At 39.0% G+C, this 20524-nt stretch overlaps 1 protein-coding gene across 7 annotated transcripts in view; it reads left to right on the top strand.

Moving 5' to 3' along the window:
• Positions 1-20524, top strand: part of DENND1B (DENN domain containing 1B) — a 292085-nt gene that overhangs the window by 150073 nt on the left and 121488 nt on the right. For 4 of the 7 annotated variants that reach the window (XM_053245148.1, XM_053245145.1, XM_053245143.1 and 1 more), the window contains 3 exons: positions 1568-1627; positions 5349-5402; positions 5901-6011. The exons of 1 other annotated variant lie outside the window; for it this stretch is intronic. In XM_053245148.1, the coding sequence (XP_053101123.1) occupies positions 1568-1627; positions 5349-5402; positions 5901-6011 (225 nt within the window). The remainder of the gene's footprint in view (positions 1-1567; positions 1628-5348; positions 5403-5900; positions 6012-20524) is intronic. 2 more of the 7 variants (XM_053245149.1, XM_053245144.1) reach the window with 1 other exon arrangement.

Raw genomic sequence — 20524 nt, forward strand, 5'->3', positions numbered from 1 at the left:
GGCACATCCCTACTCCGTAACATTTGAGTCAATCAGAATGATGATCATTCAGGAAAAAAAGTAACTTGAAGCAAGGTGGTTCTCTGTATACAATCCTAAGTAATTATATAAGGACACCATTGTGCAAATCTGTATTTTCGTCTTAGCTGCTGGAAAACTGGACCTCGTTTCTATACTGTAATGGCTGAGAATGCTTCTACCCCTCTGGTCAGGATATCCCATCATGTCCATAATGTAGATAATAAGCTGATATCTTTGTGTGGCTCCCTACCTCATTTATCTTGATCCTTAGTACCTTTATGGAGCACTTGCCCCATCTATTCACTGATCCTAAGTAACCTCGTCCCTATTTCTGTGGGTTGTACTTTTACACTAAACATTTCTGACTCAATGCCAAGGATTACACTTTTCACATTCAGAAACCTTTATACATATCTTAGGTTTTCATGTTCCTCATCCTTTTACTTTTTATTTTTCATCACACATAGATACAGCACATGGAATTAAGGAGCACTCTCTGTGAGCTGCTAATCTTTGCTTTGTCTGGGCTTAAAAAGAGCACTAACTGCATTTAGGATGCACCACAGCACAAATTATTCAATATTTTTTTTTAAAAAAATGCTATCTGCACAATTCTAATAGATGTTCCATAATTAATTGCTGAAAAGTACTTGAAAAGTTGGCAGTCTGGAATGCCATGTTTGACAGCACTCAGTCAGTCCAGCACAAATTAGCTTGATGCTCTAGTAAAAATATGGGTTTTCCCCCTCTGCTATTTGTCACCACCACACACTCCTCTGGGGATCTGGATGCCTGGCTGTGCTCTTTCAGGCTTGCACGTCAACACCAAGCTTACATGAAGTATTCTGCAAATGAAACGTATTGTAGCCCACCAATTGGCTGGATGAACTGAACCAGCATGGAATAAAACATTTTCTGTTCAGTTAGATGATTTGCGTCTATTGGGCTAGCAGGAATTCAGAAGCACAGTACTCATGATGTGGAGTTAAATGATTATAGATGAAATTCAGAGTCCATGGTAACACTCTGCATGCAAAGATGTGGGCATTTATTAATGCAGAGGTTTAAACCTAATACAATTCAGTTATCATTGCTAGCTTTGCTAGTGCAAGTTAGCCTTAGAAGATATTTTCCTTCTATTCGTGAAGTGGCATCACTGATGGTTGAAAATACTGGTCCAATTTCTTGTATATGTGTAATTTCTATGTATAATCCTCCGTGTAATGGAGCTTCTGGTATTCTTTTCTTAATCTATGCAAACCAACTCAATATATATCTTCCAACCTTGACCATTCAATCTGTTGCTGTGATAACCCACACTTTGGCATTCACACTGCAGTTTCTTTTGCAAAACATTCTGTATTGTTAATTCAGAAATGAAAAGGCAAATGTATGCAGCCATTTATTTTTCCTTTGGAAAAAATTATCTTATGTCAGAGAGAAAGGGGACACATTATTTCAGAAAGGAGCAGTTTCACAAGTTAAATTCATACTTTGGCTTCCAAAAGTGAATTTGTTCAATTTTTTTCTCTCACATTGGAAAAAGAACAAAGGGATGTTTTTTGCAAGTGAGCAAGTTCTGAAAAACCAACCGTGTTTAACAGCGGTGAGTTTAAAAATGCTCTGGCTACTCACAACCTCTCTTGAAAGAAATAATTGCCTGCCAAATGATGTCTCTGTTGATTGCAAGTGATTCATAAATGTCCTTTGGGAAATGATTATGTTGTGACTCTCTGGTCTGAAGGAGACAATCTGCTTGAATATATTTTCTGTTTAGACTGAACTAATTTTGGAACTATATGTGCAAATTGTGTACTAAGGATCCTCAACATTTAATAGAGTGAAAACAGTTTATTCTCACTGCCTTTTTGTTATTGTTTTAACGAAACAACAAAGAGCCTTAAAAATGTTGCAAGTCTCTCTCAGCTGTTTACATATTTCTGAGGACCTCTCTGTAATATGGTGATAAGCATGTATTTTACTGGATACATCTACAGACAGTCTCATTGGCAAAATGTGAAAAATTCCTTACCATCACGTCTTGTCTGATATTTCAGTGATACATGTCATTTTCATCATAATTTCATAGTATCGGTTTAACACTTTCTTGCTTTTAAATTACTGGATCTAATGATCTGAAAAACATATGTTGAATAATTAAACACTAAAATGAAGAAAGAGAAAAAAAATGGGCCGGGGGCGGGTCCACTTCACCAAAAGTAAGAAAGGCTGGTGATGTGGGCAGTGCAAGGGTTCCCTCCCAAAGTGTGCCAAAAAAAACTACTGAGACAAACCTATGAAAGGAAATGTAGAAGTACTGGGATATTAGCTTGTGATAACTGTCTGAAGATAGTCTGAGGGAAGTGTTTTTACTGTTTGCAATACAAATTGAAGTGTTGCTTCATCTTTTATAAATTTATCTGAAGAATAATGCATGCTTTAAACAGAAATTTTATTTTTTTAAATAAATTTGAATGTTTTGCATTCTTGGGTTGTGTCATCCCCCCAATAATACACAATTTTAATCTAAGAATACTATAGTATAAACAGAAAATATTGTTCAGAATCTGGCATCTTGCTATAAAATGTTTAGCGTTTTATGCTTTCTGTGTTACCGCACATTTTGTCATTCTCTGCATAAATAGGAGAGCTACCAGAGCACTTGTTTAATTGTTCCTTTTGGAACAAGTTTTTTTGCTCTTTCAACGATTGCTTTTTTATTTAACTATTACCTAATTCTGATTGTACAGAATATGTTACTTGCCAAAGTTGTATAATAAGGCTATATTTGGATAGGAATATAATTAATGCCTGGTAGCATAATCACCTTAATTTAACAAGTAGCTGTAAATAAACCCACATTGTTTTTCTTAATGCAGAATTCCAGACCCTGTGGACATGGTCTTAGGCCTAGTAATGTTCTAACTTCTTCCATTCACAGGTTGAGACTAGCCATGGAGTTACCTTCTCCTGATGGTTGCCCTACCTTAGGGTTTTAGTTTGATTTGTTGATTATATGTGCCTCCAGGAGAAGTGCAACTTAAACTACAGCTGGAGGATAATAAAGATTATTTTTGTAGCAAAGTTTCAACTGCTTATCTTCTGTATCACCAGAAGCAGAAAATAGCAGGTCATCAATAGTTGGTGAATGAGGAGAATGGAAGCCCCTGAACCTGTTTGCCACTAAATATTCCTGTGGTTACAAAATCCTTGTGACCAAACTTGCTTCAGCCATCCTGCCTCTTGACTTCTTCTGTTGTCTTCACCTTAAAATAAGAGCAGAAACACATTTCTATCTCTATCTCTGTTCATAATCAGTGAGCACCCTTTATATTTTACTCAGAACATGAATTATTTCCCATAATCCACTGCATGTCAACTTGTTATTGACCACCACAGTGCTCATTACTTGGGTTAGAAAACCAGTGGGACCGTTGTCCCAAAAGCTGTACTTGATGTCTACGCTAAACAATCAGTGGAACATCCCTTAATTTTCCAAAAGCCTTTCCGCCCTTATGGAACTTCCACTTATGGTTGTTAAAACATACTGTGAGCCTTTGTTGATTCCTTCTCCTTTCCCCTTGCGCTCTAGTTAAGAACACACACACACACACACACACACACACACACACACATATTGCCAGGCTCAACGTTTGTGTTGGTGCCTCCTGAGGAGGCTTGAGTAGTTATTTTCCTGTCCTGAAGAACTCAGTGTAACAAAGCTTGAGAACATCTGCTTAGGAGAAAGAGGTGACAGACAGAAATAAATGTCTCATAGCAACAAAACCAAAGTTTTAGATTAGTCCATCTGAGGCTTGTATTGAAAATATCCCTTTTGTGAACTCTGAAACAAGTGTAAGTGTGCATCTAGTTAAATAGGTTTGCTGTTGTTACACCTTGTGCGGATCAGATGGCAAAATGCTTATTAAATTATGTTACTCATAAACTAAGGTAGCAAGAAAGTTGTCGTGTTTGGAAAGCTGTTCATAAATGTTTCACAGTATGAACCCTGCAGTGTAAGGATCATCACTGGTTGATACTCCTCCCAAAGACAACTCTGGCCTCCTAAGGAGTAGCAGCTGCCCTCTTCCACAGTTGCTTACCCAAGGGCTAGAGAGCGGTGAGAGGAACATGGAGGCTATGACTATAGAACATGTTGACAGCCCACTGTACGGAACATGAGGGCCACCACCTCCTTTATTTTATTTATTTATTTATTTTATTTGATTTGATTTATATACCACCCTTCCCAAATGGCTCAGGGTGGTTTACAGCATGATAAAAACAATTAAAACAAGATAACAGTTAAAATCAAACTATAAAAACAGGATAAAACCAATTAAACAATTCAAACAGCTAAAAAACCCTGGAAATCAGGGCAGCAATTTAAAACATTTTAAAACAGTTTGTCAATCATTTAAAAACCCTGGAAGGCCAAGCCATACAGATAGGTTTTAAGGGCTCTCCTGAAAGACAGTAATGATCTCAAATTACGAATTTCTGCTGGGAGTGCATTCCACAGCCTAGGAGCAGCTACAGAGAAGGCCCACCTCTGCATCGCCACCAGACAAACCAGTGGTAACTGGACATGGACCTCCTCAGATGTCCTTAATGTGCGGTGGGGTTCATGTAGAGAGCCAGCGTGGTGTAGTGGTTAGAGTGCTGGACTAGGACCGGGAAGACCCAAGTTCAAATCCCCATTCAGCCTTGAGACTTGCTGGGTGACTCTGGGTCAGTAACTTCTCTCTAAGCCTAACCTACTTCACAGGGTTGTTGTGAGGAGAAACTTAAGTATGTAGTACACCGCTCCGGGCTCCTTGGAGGAAGAGCAGGCTATAAATGTAAAATAATAATAATAATAATAATGTAGAAGAAGGCACTCTCTAAGATAATTCGGACCTAAGCCTCTAGGTAGCTCTCCTGTAAAACTAGTTGCTAATCAGAACAATACTGGCTATAGGTGTTCAAGGAGTTTTCTTGTGACTCCCTTCAAGCTGTTCTTGTTATCTTTTTCCACTTTGAACTCTACTGTTCAAAAAGAGTCTTGTCATAAGATATAATAAATGTATTGTGGAGTTGTTTTCAACATTCTTAGAGTAGACAAAAGGTTATAAAACTGCTATGCATGATTTCTGTACAATTTTGATTTTTCAAAATGGGTGCTTCTTTTCATTGTATGGTTCATTTAATTATCATCTGGTGTTCCTGATTATTTTCCTGTGTTATACTATTGCAAAAGCAAAAGGTGCATACTTACAAATAGCAATTTTTAATGCTGGCTTCACTTTCTGGACCAATAATCTTCTTGTTTTTCCTTTCTTGACCAGCACTCATACTTCATTACTCCTGATGTAACTGGATTACCAACAATCCCTGAAAGTGTAAGTTATGGGGGTGTTTGTGATATTTTTGTGAGGTTAAGAATAGATAATTTATATACTATCCACTGAACTATAAGTCTGGATGGGACCTGAATATCATCCACAAATCCCATTACCCATAGGGGAGAGGGTTGAACCAGTTTTGCATTTGTAAAAATAATAGAAATCCACTACTTAAACTCAGGCAAAGATTTGTGTTTACATTTCTGTGTATAAAAATGGATGCTTATTAAGCAGATTATGTTTAATAACCCAATGTCATAGGAAGGAATGGTGAGACCAGGTAACCTTGCTCAAAATATGAAATTTGACTGTTCTGAAACACATTTTTTTGTCTTGTAAATGAGGTGACGGATTTCAGTTAAAGGTTCTTATTGCACAGACATTTTTCTTTAAGAAGTTTTTTCTTGTTTCATTTAGGAAGCAGTAGTTATAAGCTTATGTACCACTCAATTACCACTGTTAATGTGTTAACAGTCCTTATTCTTTATTAAACAGAGAAACCTTACTGAATATTTTGTTGCTGTGGATGTGAACAACATGCTGCAACTTTATGCCAGCATGTTGCATGAAAGACGCATCATTATTACCTCCAGCAAACTAAGCACTGTGAGTACTTCACACATCTACTTTCAAGTAGAATATATTGAGCATCTCACAAAAAAGTACTCCAGACCTCTGCAGATTTAAATATGTTCCGTATGCACTTATGAAACAATATCTGCATACATTTTTAAAGATACGATTTTAATCTGACTCTTGAAGCACAAAAGTCTGATTTATATAAGGCCTACTCAGATACATTAAGTCAGGTTAATTATTTTTTGTTATCCAGGGATGAGAGTGTTCTAACTCTCTAGAGTTCATTTCTGTGCCTTCCACCCTATAAAGAATTCTTAAGGGCTATTATAAGATCTTTATTATTCGCTTGTGGCTTATTCCATTGGAGCTACTTGAAAGAAATCAAGGGGCCATGATAATAGCTGCCATCCTAAACCTGGTAATAGGTAGATTCATCTTGGTTGCAGAGTAGTGTTTTGGGAGCATATACTGTAATAGCTCTGATTTTGGAGCAGCTCTTCAGGCTGATAATAACTTACTATATCAAATAGCCTTTTTTATTATGGGTTTTTATGCTTCTGCCTATGCTGAAATGGCTTTCTTATGTCATTGCAGATGGCGCTGACATAAAGAGTGCTGTGTTTAGCCACTATAGACATGCTGAAGTCTTTCGAGAGCCCTTTTGTTTTAGCCTTTTCCCATGTGGTGTAATTTATAAGCTTAAACCCATCTCAGTTAAGTTGCCAGTAACACTGCTTTCAAGCTAACATGCATTATTCTGTATGCATATTGTTGTCTATAACTCCAAAAATATAGAAATATATTACTTAGGATTCCCTGAAGTCTTTTGCTTGACATAGTTTTCAAGCTGGTAATAAGTGCTTAATATCTGATATTAGTAATTGGTTAATTTGTTAATTTAGAGCCACCGGTCAAGGTCAGAAAGTAATATAGGTAGGAGAAAATGATTATTTTAAAAAGCAAATAGTCTACTTAAATAACCACCCATTTCAAGAAACAATGGTTAATCCTATGGATTTGTATGGTTTGTAAGCCATTTGAATTATTCTTAATATGGCACAAGAAATTTTTTGGCTTTATTTGTGAATGTAAATCCTCAGATTTATGCAAAATACAAAAGAACATAAGAACAGCCCTGCTGGATCAGGCCCAAGGCCCATCTAGTCCAGCATCCTGTTTCGCACAGTGGCCCACCAGATGCTGCTGGAAGCCACAGACAGGAGTTGAGGGCGTGCCCTCTCTCCTGCTATTACTCCCCTGCAACTGGTACTCAGAGGCACCCTGCCCTTGATGCTGGAGGTGGCCCACAGCCCTCCGACTAGTAGCCATTGATAGACCTCTCCTCCATGAAGTCATCCAAACCCCTCTTAAAGCCATCCAGGTTGTTGGCTGTCACCACGTCCTGTGGCAGAGAGTTCCACGAGTGGATCACGCGTTGTGTGAAAAAGTACTTCCGTTTGTTGGTCCTAGACCTCCTGGCAATCAATTTCATGGAGTGACCCCTGGTTCTAGTGTTGTGTGAGAGGGAAAAGAATCTCTCTCTCTCCACTTTCTCTACACCATGCATGATTTTATAGACCTCTATCATGTCTCCCCGCAGTCGTCTTTTTTCTAAACTAAAAAGCCCCAGGTGTTGTAGTCTTGCCTCATAAGAAAGGTGCTCTAGGCCCCTGATCATCTTGGTTGCCCTCTTCTGTACCTTTTCCAGTTCAACAATGTCCTTTTTAAGATGTGGTGACCAGAATTATACGCAGTACTCCAAGTGTGGTCGCACCATAGTTTTGTATAAGGGCACTATAATGTTAGCCGTTTTATTTTCAATCCCCTTTCTAATGATCCCTAGCCACTTGCCAAAGGGAAAAAAAGAAGAGAAAAGAAAACAATCAATCTTTTCAGTGAATTACATAATCTCTCCTATGCCTAGAACTAAGTTTTTAAAAGATAAAACTAATTTAGCAGGGAAAGCGAAAAGCAAAGAAAATAAGATGTTGAAAGACTTCTTTCTCTTCTGCTAGCTTGGCAGGCCTTTGACTGGGGTGAATCAAGTGCAAGTGAGTGTCAGGAATCTTCTCAGGCTTTCCACTAGGGTATTGCTTTTATTTGAGTTCTTCTTTAGAAACCAAATGTGTGCTTATTGGTTATAAACTTTTTAATGGTCTCTGGGACACACATTTTTCCGTCAGAGCTCACGAGCCACACCATGCAGGTTGTAACAATGTTTTGGGGTTCAGTGGATTAAACCTGCACTTTTTGTAGCCCAGTTGTGTGTACTGAACAAAATATTAATTAAGGAAAGGTCCTAATCAGAAGCAAGCATAAAATAAAGAGTTTTTCATTGCCTAACCTGTAGAATTTTTGATTCAAATCACACATCTAGCTGGAGTTGGCATTAGTGGTTTTTTCAGAGGTATTAAGTGGCGCAGCAGAGAAATGCTTGACTAACAAGCAGAAGGTTGCCGGTTCGAATCCCCGCTGCAACTATATCGGACAGCAGCGATATAGGAAGATGCTGAAAGGCATAATCTCATCCTGTGCGAGAGGAGGCAATAGCAACCTCCCTCCTGTTTACCAGGAGGGGTTTGAATTATGTAATTCAAAGAATTATGTAATTCAAAGAAAACCACAGGGCTTCGTGGGCACCAGGAGTCGAAATCGACTTGACAGCACACTTTACCTATACCTGTATTTGCTCCAGAGAAGGGGGATTTTCCCACTATGAGAAATGTTTAGCATCGGATCACTGTTTCCAAATAGCAATCTGAGCAGGTCACTCTTCACATTTACCAATGTGGAGGGACCATAGCTCAGTAGCAGAATGCATACATTTCATGTCAAAGTTTCTGCATTCTTGGCATCTCCACTTTAAAAGGGATAGGGTAGTAGGGCTGGAAAAGATCTCTGCCTGAGTTCCCGAAGAGCTGCTACCAGTCAAGATAAATGATACAGGCTAGATGGACCAACTGTATGGGTCAATATAGGGTAGTGATGTATACTCATGAGTCTAGTTTTTATGTAATTCAAATGGTAGAGGACATGCCACTTGCATAACAAAAATTGTAGTTAGATTATTTACTCCACCCCCAACCCGCCATCCCTCTCTCCTCTCTTTATGCACCAGAATTTCTTAGCTAACTTCTGGGTTCATAGAAACCGTGGTTTCCTGAAAACTTGGGTGATAATTTTAAAATCGTGTTCTATGAGAGGAGGAGGAATTACATGAACTTGAGGCTCACAGTTGCTCATGCACATAACAGCAAACCATTACATGAATGCACTGTCATTCCTCTGCAGAAAACATTAATGTCTTCATGTTTTTTCTTATCGTTCACATAATTTTGAAAGAGATTCCCTTTTTACTTTTTAAAATATTTTATTAAATATAATATCTTTTCCTTAACAGCTAAACATGTTCCTATTGGTAGCAATTCATCTGTATAAGAGGGTGTTTAGATGATTTTTTCATGAACAGCACCTTCATAAAATGAAGATAATTAAGACTCATGTTTCTCCAGTAAAAAGCACTACCTTAAAGTTTTGCTTCTTTAAGAAGCCTTTTTGCCTTTGAAAGAGTGCTCTCATTCTATTGTTCAGGGAGTTGTCCTTTATCTTTGAGGTTAACTTAATACCAAGTGTTAATGACAGTTCATGCAGACTGAGTTGTGATGTCACCTCCAAGTTATCAGCTCTGATTTGGTTCACTATCTAAGGGCAGTGGCACCAAAAACAAAAGACATAATTCAAGATCCTTCTCAAGCTTTCCTTACCCTTCTTTTGTGGGGGATGCAAAATTTCTGGAATGTTTCTTTAAGTCACCATTATGTTCAAATCCAGCATCTCTATGCCATCAGATTTCACCCTGTGGTAATAGTCAAGATAAAGGATTAGTTCTGGTATGTATGTAAATAAAAAAGGGGGAAAGGGTCATGTGCGTTACTAAGCAACATATTTTCCATTGGGAAGACATAGCTATGAGGAGGTGCAATAGTAAACAACCTCTAATATTAAATCTCAGTTTTTACATAAATTTTAATACAGTTTAGTTATTGCATTGTATTGGCTAGGTAAAATTTCTGTTTCATATGCTTTTTTCTGATGTCATTTTTATTCTCTTGTTTATATACATATTATACATGCACCATACTTTTAAAAAAACTATGGGGATTTGATAGCTTTAATGCAAGGGGTTTGGTCTTTTTAATTCCGTCATTGTGTAAATTATTAAGCTAGTGTGGAAAGCACTTGCCAGAAGGCACTGCTAGAACATTGATTTTATGCCTGGCTGTAGGCAGGCCCTAGATGTTTGGGCCCCAAGTGAGCCTGCTGTGGTAGTCTACCAGAACATCGTGCCGTAGTCTTGTGTATTCAAAGCAAAGGAATAAATCATGATTTTACAACAGTGCATCAGTTGACTTATTGCTGTTTTGTGACCGCTGGGTAGGAAGGATTGCTGTTTAATGCCATGTCATCGGTTCTCAAGTCACTCAAGCATGAAGGCTTGTCATATGCCTCTATAATTGTACCTCTCCAGACTTTCTCTAACTAGTCAGCTGGGGCTGTGCATTTTGTCTCCAACACCCGGCTGGCTCGTGCCTGACAGGAGCTTTCTCATCATTCTGTCAGTAATATGTTAAGTAGAGTGTGTCTGTTTCATGGCCTCTACTATAGAGGCAGGTGGAAAGGATACCTTACTTTTAATGCAGATGTCGAAATGTTATCTCCTCTTTTTAAAAAAAAGTTGTTTTAGCTAATGCTGGACTGATAAGTTTTAAGAGTTGCAGTTGTAAAGTTCCCACTGAGGCAGCTCTAGGAGTGCTCTCAGAGAGTTTTTTACTTATGCAAAAATGAGGGAGGGGGAAGGGAAGCAAAAACCATTTCAAACTAGTATTGAAGGAACCCCAGATATTGAACTGTTGACTGCTCTTGCCTTGCAACTCACTAGCTCCACTGAATCAGTCACGACTATACATTTAGATAGACTTCATGAATATGCTTCATAATTCTTGACTGCTCTATGTCTGTAAAGAATATATATTTCTTCCTGTCAGTTCCCCTTCCTATGACAGACTTAATATTTATAGTTGCAAAGGGACCTTGAAACACTTGACAGCAGCAGAGCAACTGACCAGATGCTAGGGAATGCAAAGCACACCCTATTTGCCATAATTGCATTATCTTTTGTCATGCTCATCTTCCAGCTGACTCTAGAGAAAGATTCATGAGTCAACTTCCAGCTGGAGAGAGAGAGAGAGACTGATTCATGGATTTGTCTTCCCAAATCCAGATCCCTAATGCGATATCATGACCCAGTGACTCATACAAGTATCCTTATGCTGTTTATTAGCATCCTTGCTTTTAGTGATGCTTTCTTAGTGGTAACTTAAAGTATCACCTGTATCAATAACCTTTTCATGAAAATGCTGATTCATGCTATAAAACTCAGCAGAATGATTAGAAGCAGAGGGCCAGGGGCACAACTATAACAGGGCAAGGGGAGACAGTTGTCTGGGGGTCCACTGCCTTGGGTTGGCCCCCAGGGGCAAGTCACATGACTGACTCCCCCAGCCACGGATCTGCCTGGGCTTCCTTCAGTTGTATTCATCCTCCGAAATTGATGTGAGTGTTAAGACCTGGAGCTACCAGAACAGCATGTCTTTCTCTAGTACCATTAAATGACTTGCATCGTCCATAATTTACAAAAGCTTTAACAAAATAATTTAGGATGATGTTCTAATTTAGGATGATGTTCTATTGTGGCACATAGTGTGTGTGTGTGTGTGTATCTATCTATCTATCTATCTATCTATCTGAATAAATAAATTTTACTATGCTTTTTGTTACCACTATTCAGCCTCATTTAAGATTTCTTTACTTCATGAGCTGAGCTTCGGGGTGGGGGGGGCATTTTAAAATCTTGTCTCTGGGCCCAGTCCAACCTTGCTATGCCCCTGCAGATGGCCTCTCCCCTCTGAGTCACTTTCCTTGCTATTGCAGCATTTCACACCCGCCTTGCACTTTGTGTGGCACAGCCAAGTTCCATTTGTGTTATGCCAATGCTGGTTTTAATGTTTAAAGCCCTGTATGGTCTGGGGTTATAGTATCTTAAAGACCACCTGTGCCTGGAGAACCAGGGCCTAAGATCTGCCTTGCAGGTCCTGCTGTCTGGCCCTGCTCTCTTGTTCTGTTGACAGAGACCAGGGACACAGGGCCCTTTTGGTGTGATGCCACACCTCTGGAATACGCTCCCTATAAAGGTCCATCAAGTGTAATAATTGGTGAGATGCAAGAGATCTGGAAAAACTCCTTCATTTTGTGAAATGTTTGATTGATTGGTTTAAGTTGTTTCATCAGGTATGTTGTACAGTGTTTTATCCCTCTGGTACTTTTATCTGCTGCTGTTTGATTTCTGTTCTCTACATGTCTTTGCTGTCTGTACTCGATAGAACTCTGTGTTGCATTGTGTTATGTATGTAGATATGTGTTGTGTATCTTTTTTGTAAGTTGCCCTGTGAGGTCTTTGGGTTAGAAATCAAATAATAAAAAATACTGGTGTCAGAGTAAATGTTTGGGGAACAAGATTGTGCCCAGTGGCCATGCCCCGATGTCATAGGTGGGTAGGTTGGGCCTGTGAAAAAATACCAATGTATGAAGGTTGGAGGCAGAGCCAGTAAGTGTTATCCCACTCCTTTCTCCATGCATAACATTGCATTGTGCTTACAGCGCATTGTACTTACAGTGCAAGCCAACTCAGTTTTCATGAAATGTGTCTTCCCTGCCAAGAAAATGTGGCAAAAAGTGTGTGGAATTTACACATGGATAAGAACTGTATGAGACAACTCTGAGGCAACTTAGCATGATAGATTTAATATTTCTAAAAACTCTTGAAATGTGCTGGGGTGCATTTTAAAAACCAGCAAATCCTTTCTCACAAGGTTTGGATCTAAAACGATATAAGACACCAGGCAAGTGGAAGGGAAGTTTCATCATGTATGGACTCTGCTCACAAAGATATTCACAAAGTCAGGGAGCTCCAAAGGGTGGAGGCAACCACTCAGGCAATCTGTTCATGGGTCACCACCAACCGCACCTCAGGTGGTGAAAAACACAAGATGTTAAAGGGCAGGCAGACTCATGGGGGAGGCAGTCCTTTGGCTTGGACTGACAAAGAAATTCGAAGGACTGAAAGCAGGTTTAAGCCTTCCAGCTTCTGCTTCTTGCTATCACCTAAACAGTGGCAGAAAATATCACCGTTTTATTACTGGAATGCCTTTTAATGGTTGCTTGATTTTATTTTATTGTTGAGCTTAAAATTCTATTGTTGTTGTTTTGATACATGCCTATACAAATTGGCCAGTACACCTAAGGACTCATTATAGTAAAGACTTTAGCCCTGTACATTTTACCCAGCCAGATGGACTGAATGTCTAGTGGAAAGAGGAAAAAACAGTAGGCCCTGCTCCTGATCCAAGCTATCTCAACAGTGTGATCCCAGTCATGTATACAGTGCCTATATGTTGAAAGGTCTATTAGTAGTAGAAGTGGGTGGAGAGATGCCGCACCATGATCCTTCCCTACTTTTGTGCATTCAGTCTACACAGATTGGTTGTGGGAACAGACTTGTGAGTCTCCAAACAGGGAATTCTGACTCATAATCAGGTGACCCAGGAGAAGGTTATTGGTTTTTGTGCTTCTTATAGCCTCTGTTCTTACCATACATTCTTCTTAGAAGAACTGATTCAGAGGTGATTTGCTTCCCATATTAATTAAGCTACTTGGTCTTCTCACTACCACTGTATATTTTACTGCTTGCAGTTCTGGTTCAGACATTCATTCTTCTCTCAGTCCTTACTGTCCTTTATTTGAGCTTACTGTCCCTTCTGTAATATTTCCCATCTTCTTCCAGCTCCATTCCCTCTTATTAAATGAACTACTATTGGGACCCTAAGACCTCCACTGAACTGGACTGATTCCTTTTTTTAACATAAATTTCTTCCCCTATCTTCATCCTCTAGCACTGTTTTGCCTTACATTCCTTGGTGAATGGTCAGCAAGGATCTACAGCCTTTAGAAAAGTACTCGGTATTGGTTAATAGCTAATTATTAATCAAACACTTTGATTCTATGAAATCTAAAGATAAAAGGGATTACAATATCAGTTAATTTCATTGTTTTGAAACATTGAGGTAGATGGTGGTGGGATGTCACAGTGACAGGGTGACTGCTTTGTGTGTGGAAGGTCCAAGGTTCAATCCCTGACATCTCCAGGTAGGGCTGGGAAAGGCCCTTGCCCTACCTTGAAGAAGCCACTGCCAGTCAGTGTTGACAGTACTGAACTAGATGGACTAATGGTCTGACTTAGTATAAGGCAGCTTTCTGTGATCCTAAGCATGCCTCACATTATCCTAGTACTGTGATGCCATGAATTTTAGGGTGTGCCTTTAATTGTCCACTTCTCTGACTCAAAAATAATTTCTAAAGTAAGTCTCTGACAACCTGCATACCATGAAAAAGCACTTCTTCTAATAAACGTGTCCACAGAGATTAACCAGTAATTAGTTTGGTTTAATATTTTCATACGCTCTAAACCCCCTAAAGGATATGGAGATATAGATATAGGGGTGTGTGTGCGCGCATACATAACTTAACGTACTTCACAGGGATGTTGTGAGGAGAAACTTAAGTGTGTAGTACACCACTCTGGGCTCCTTGGAGGAAGAGTGGGATATAAAATAACAACAACAACAATAATAATAATAATAAGCCCCCAGTGAGGCACTCCTTGGCATGGTTGTGGGGCTTGCGTGTTCTGAGGAAGGTGAGAGCTATGCCAGAGGTCCAACCATACTGGACGGGTCTCACCAGAGGAGCCAGACAAAGAGTACCTCTCCCATCAACAATACGGTGAGACGTAAATTTAATAAATCTATACCAGATCGGTCATCGCCCGGGTCAACAAGGACCGCACCAGGTGCTGGAGTCCCTGGACATCTGGTGGCAGGTGGGCTACAGGACTCAGGATCTTCTGTTGAGCAACCAGGGCTGGAGACTGCAAGGTTACTGGAAGAAACGTTGCTTAACCAGAAAAAATATACAAAAAATGCCAACAAGGAAATAATGATCTCCTATTACAAGTCTAGTCCAACTAGAAGAGGTTATTTAAAAAGAATGTACCAAATTTGGAAAGAGAAGCATCCAGATACAGAACTAACAGAACAAAGGCTAGCAGACCAGAGAAGATTCATAATAAGAAATAAAGTATTCACAGGAGTTGAGCTGGAAGAACTGCAAAGAGCAACACAGGCTCAAGATATGGAAGAAGAATTACCACCAACTGAAGAAGATGCTCAGGCGCAGGTGGAGGTGGTGTTGGAAATGAAGGATGCCACTGTTGCTGAACTGTTTCAAAATCAAAACCAGGCAACCTCCCCTTTGCCTTCACCTCAAAAACCTGAATGCCGTTTAAAAGAAAAGCAACAAGAACTAAAGCAAAAAATAACTGAGCAAATGAACCAAACAACTACCAGGGTTTGACTTCCAGTGCTAAAAACAGTTGCCAAAAAACAACTTGCTCAGGCATTAGAAGATGTCAATGCTGCACTTGCAGAAATAACAACCAATAATTTGCAAGAAACAAACCAACTAATGTACAGTGCAGCAACAATAACAACACAAGAGCTCGGATATAAGATCAGTGGACCTGTAAAAAAAGAAAGTAGTACATCACCTGAATGGAAGATTAGATTAGAAAATAAAATGGCCAGGCTTAGATCAGATACTAGTAAATTGAAAGATATGAAAGACAAGAAGCTGAAGAATAAAAACACCAAACAGTATCTGATCCAAAAATACCACCTAGATTCAAGGAAAATTAGAAAAGTCCTGGAAATAATAAAGCAGCAAATAACAGCAGTGTCAAAGAAGATTAGCAGGTATGAAGCCAGAATTACACAACACAGGCAGAATCTCCAATTCCCGTCGAATCAGAGACATTTCTACCAAAGCATAGAAGAAGAAACTGCAAGAAACCTAGAAACACCAAATAAAGAAGAAACAGTGCAATTCTGGGGGAAATTATGGGACAATCCAATAGATTATAATAAAAAAGCAGGCTGGGTGAAAGAGGTGGAAAAATGTAACCAACAAATGCAAGATCTAATAATAACACCAGAATTAATAAGTGAAAGAGCAAAGAAAATTAAAAATTGGACTGCACCAGGCAACGATGAACTGCATGGCTTTTGGCTTAAACACCTAACAAGCCTTCATAAACAACTATCAAAACAGTTCAATCACATTTTGCAAGGAGGTGATATTGAACAATGGCTAATAACTGGGAAAACTCATCTCATCATGAAAGACCCAGCAAAAGTTGCACTTCCAAGTAATTATTGACCGATAACCTGCCTGCCAACCATGTTCAAATTATTAAATGGAATAATAGCAGATGAAGTGATGCAACACTTATTAACTAGTTGAACAGAAAGGAAATTTCCCGAACACCAGAGGCACAAAGGACCAACTGCTGATTGACATGATGATTTTCGAAAATTGCAAGAGAAGAAAAACCAATCTAAGTGTTGCATGGATTGACTACAAGAAAGCCTTCGACTCATTGCCTCACACATGGATACTAAAATGTTTAGAAACAACTGGTGTCAGCAAAAACATTCAGATATTTATTTTAAAAAAAGCAATGAGCATGTGGAATACACAGTTAACAATCAATGGCGAGACACTTGGACAGCTTAGCATTAGATGATGTATTTTCCAAGGGGACTCACTATCCCCTCTGTTGTTTGTAATCACTATGACTCCACTTTCACAAATACTAAACAAAACAGGCCTTGGATACCAAACATCTAAAACATCAAGTAAAATCAACCATCTGCTGTACATGGACGATCTGAAGTTGTATGGAAAGTCCTAGTCAGAAATCGAATCACTGCTAAACACTGTCCGTATATTCAATAGCGATATAGCAACGGAGTTTGAACTAGTCAAGTGTGCTGCATTAATAATGAAAAGAGGAAAAATAACAACAGAAGGAATAGAACTGCCCAATGGAAGCAAGATCAAGAACCTGGAAGAGAAAGAACATTACAAATACTTGGGCATTCTCCAGGCTGATAACATTGCACACAATGAAGTTAAAAGAAAAATTGGAAGTGAATACATCACGAGAGTTAGAAAAATCCTAAAGTCCAAACTCAATGGCGGGAACACCATACAAGCCATAAACACCTGGGCTATACCTTTTATCAGATACACTGCAGGAATAATAGTGGACCCAGGCAGAGCTAGAGATGCTAGATCATAAGACCAGGAAAATCATGACCATCAATCATGCTCTGCACCCCCGCAGTGATGTCGATAGGCTCTACCTCCCTCGCAGCTCAGGTGGAAGAGGAATGCTGCAAGTCCATCAAACAGTAGAGGAGGAGAAACGAGGCCTTGAAGAATATATCAAGGACAGTGAAGAAGATGCACTTAAAATGGTCAATAATGAGAAACTATTAAACACTAATGAAACAAAGCAGGCCTACAAGAAAGAACAGGTCAAGAACTTTGCAGAAAAATGGAAAAATAAGCCACTGCATGGGCAATATTTGCACAATATAAGTGGAAAATCAGACATCACCAAGACCTGGCAATGGCTTAAGAATGGCAACTTGAAGAAAGAAACAGAGGGTTAAATACTGGTCGCACAAGAACAGGCACTAAGAACAAATGCAGTAAGAGCAAAAGTCAAAAAATCCACAACAAACAGCAAGTGCAGCCTTTGTAAAGAAGCAGATGAAACCGTGGACCACCTAATCAGCTGTTGTAAAAAGATTGCACAGACTGACTACAAACAAAGGCATGACAAGGTAGCAGGGATGATACACTGGAACATCTGCAAAAAATACAAGCTACCTGTAGCCAAAACCTGGTGGGACCATAGAATTGAAAAAGTTGTAGAAAATGTTGATGCAAAAATATTATGGGACTTCCGACTACAAACAGACAAACACCTGCACACAATACACCAGATATAACTGTAGTCGAGAAGAAAGAAAAACAAGTTACAATAATCGACATAGCAATACCAGGGGATAGCAGAATAGAAGAAAAAGTAATAGAAAAAATCACAAAATACAAAGATCTAGAAATTGAAATTGAAAGGCTGTGGCAGAAAAAGACCAAAGCAATCCCAGTGGTAATTGGCGCCCTAGGTGCAGTTCCAAAACACCTTGAAGAGCACCTCAACACCATAGGGGCCACAGAAATCACCATCAGCCAATTACATAAAGCAACTTTACTGGGAACAGCCTATATTCTGCGACGATATCTATAATAACAGCAACAACATTGATAATAAAATTCAGCCATCCCATGTCCATGAATAAAACAAACCAGTCAATAACACCTGTCTGACTGTGTAAACAAGACATAATAATAAAAACAATTAAAATTTTATACCACCTTCCATTAAAACAATCTCAGGGTAGTTTACAAAACATTTAAAACAATGTAAGACTATAAAACATTTACACAATAAAAATGTTAAATTGGAATATAAAAATACAAATCTAATTAAAAGTTTTTAAAACCTACACAATAGGACCAAAATATAGAGAGCAGCAACAACAAAAACTCAAATAAAAGCCTGGGTAAAAAGCCAAGATTTCACTTGCTTTCTATAGAACTATGATGGGGACTGAGGAGCAGATGCCCACCGGCAGAGCATTCCAAATTCTGGCGGCAGTAACGGAGGAGGTACTCCCACATGAATGACAGCTGAGCTGCCCAAATTGCAGAGCCCCCTCCAATGACCTCATCAGGTGGGCAGAAATTCTTTTGAACTGGCGGATCCCTCAGGTATCCAGGGCCCAAACCGTTGACTCTTTGTGCTGTGCTTATTTAAAATATTTGGACAATTTTACTTTACTTACCTCGATACCTTTTCAAAGATGTTGTTTGCTTTTGAGATGGTAACTACCTGACATTTTGCTGCATTTTCAGTTCCTTTAAAAAGTGAGCATAAATTAAATATTTAGACTTTAAACAGATGGTTTCCTTCTGTTGTGCGTTTTTTAAAAAACACAGTATTTTTCTTTTAGAATATGTTGCATTGCACTCTGCAGCAGTGTATTGTTTATAGTTGCCAATGTATTTATTTTGACATACTTCTGGTTTCTCACCTGAAAAGCAGCTGAAATAACTTGCTAATAGCTGTGTGAAAGAGCAGGTGAAAGGAACCCTGTTTTTCCTTCCATAATTCTTGACATGAACACAGGAGAAGGCACACAGTTACTTATTGCTTGCAACCAGGGCCAACAAGGCTATCAGTCTGGTAATTCCAGTGTATGATGTATCTTGCCCATCACTGAGAATGCATCCTTGTGGAAAATTTAACATTTGCGCAGCCCATTCTCAAACACAGTGATACAGCAATAATTTCTCTGTGTGTGGTTGCTTGAAAAATTGTAACCACAGTTGCAGAAATCATTGCCAGGTGATTGTGGCTGTATCTGAGGATGAGCCAGGTTATGCATGTAATAGCAGGAAAGTTCACAACCGAGACCAGTTTGAGATGCATTGTGAGAAGCCTAGAATAAACTGTCTGAACAAACTGTCTGAAAGACTTGTGTGCCTTGGTGTACTCAAAGTAGGCCCACTAGGGATCAGAATTACTAGGTGATATTGCTAAGAGATTATTTTGTATCTTGAATAACTCTTTGGTGATGTCATATGTATTCAAAGTTAATTGAATGAAGGTCACCCAAAAGGTTTCAAGCTTGACTTACTATTTAGCTCTGGACCAGGCTGTAAGTGATATTTGTCCATATTCCATTTTAAATCACAGGTCATCTGGTTATTGGAAAAGTTTATTGTACCTTGATGACTCTGCAAGATGTGATTCGTGTTTGAACTGAATACTTCCTGCTCAGCCACTATCTCAGCTACATTGTACCAAATTCATTGACTGGTTTATGTGTTTTGGTTTCTTCCTGCTGCATATTTCCCCTTCTCTGATGTTAATATTTAACAAAGTGAATTGCATCATAGATTCTTGCACTTGTATAAGACATCCGTGTGCCTAAGAGATCTTCTGTGTTCCCCAAAATTAATATTAGGAGCAGTCCCCAATGGACTACATATATTGTGAAATATTTTAGAATAGTGTGGTATATAAAAAAAAGCATTAATCTCTTAAAAATCTGACAAGTGGACAAGAATATGCAGCAGAGCAGACACGTTTGGGTGGGGTTTTTTGGCCAGGATTTAAAAAAAGAGAGAGAGAGAAATCCAAAACATAATCAGAATTTTACCCATTTACAAATATGTGCATGCACACAGACGCACACACACACGCAGATCTTTGTTCCTTGATGATGTAACCGCTCTGTAACTGGAGTGGGGAATGTTGTATAATGACAGAGGAGCTGAAGGGCCAGGAAAATGCATTCCAAAAAACTGATTCTGAAATTGCAATTCCTGTTTTCTTATCTTAAGAAGTTGTGTGCAGAATCTGGTACAAAACGTCTGTAGTACATGAGTCA

The sequence above is a fragment of the Hemicordylus capensis genome, chromosome 4, assembly GCF_027244095.1.
Source record: "Hemicordylus capensis ecotype Gifberg chromosome 4, rHemCap1.1.pri, whole genome shotgun sequence".
Lineage (NCBI taxonomy): Eukaryota > Metazoa > Chordata > Lepidosauria > Squamata > Cordylidae > Hemicordylus > Hemicordylus capensis.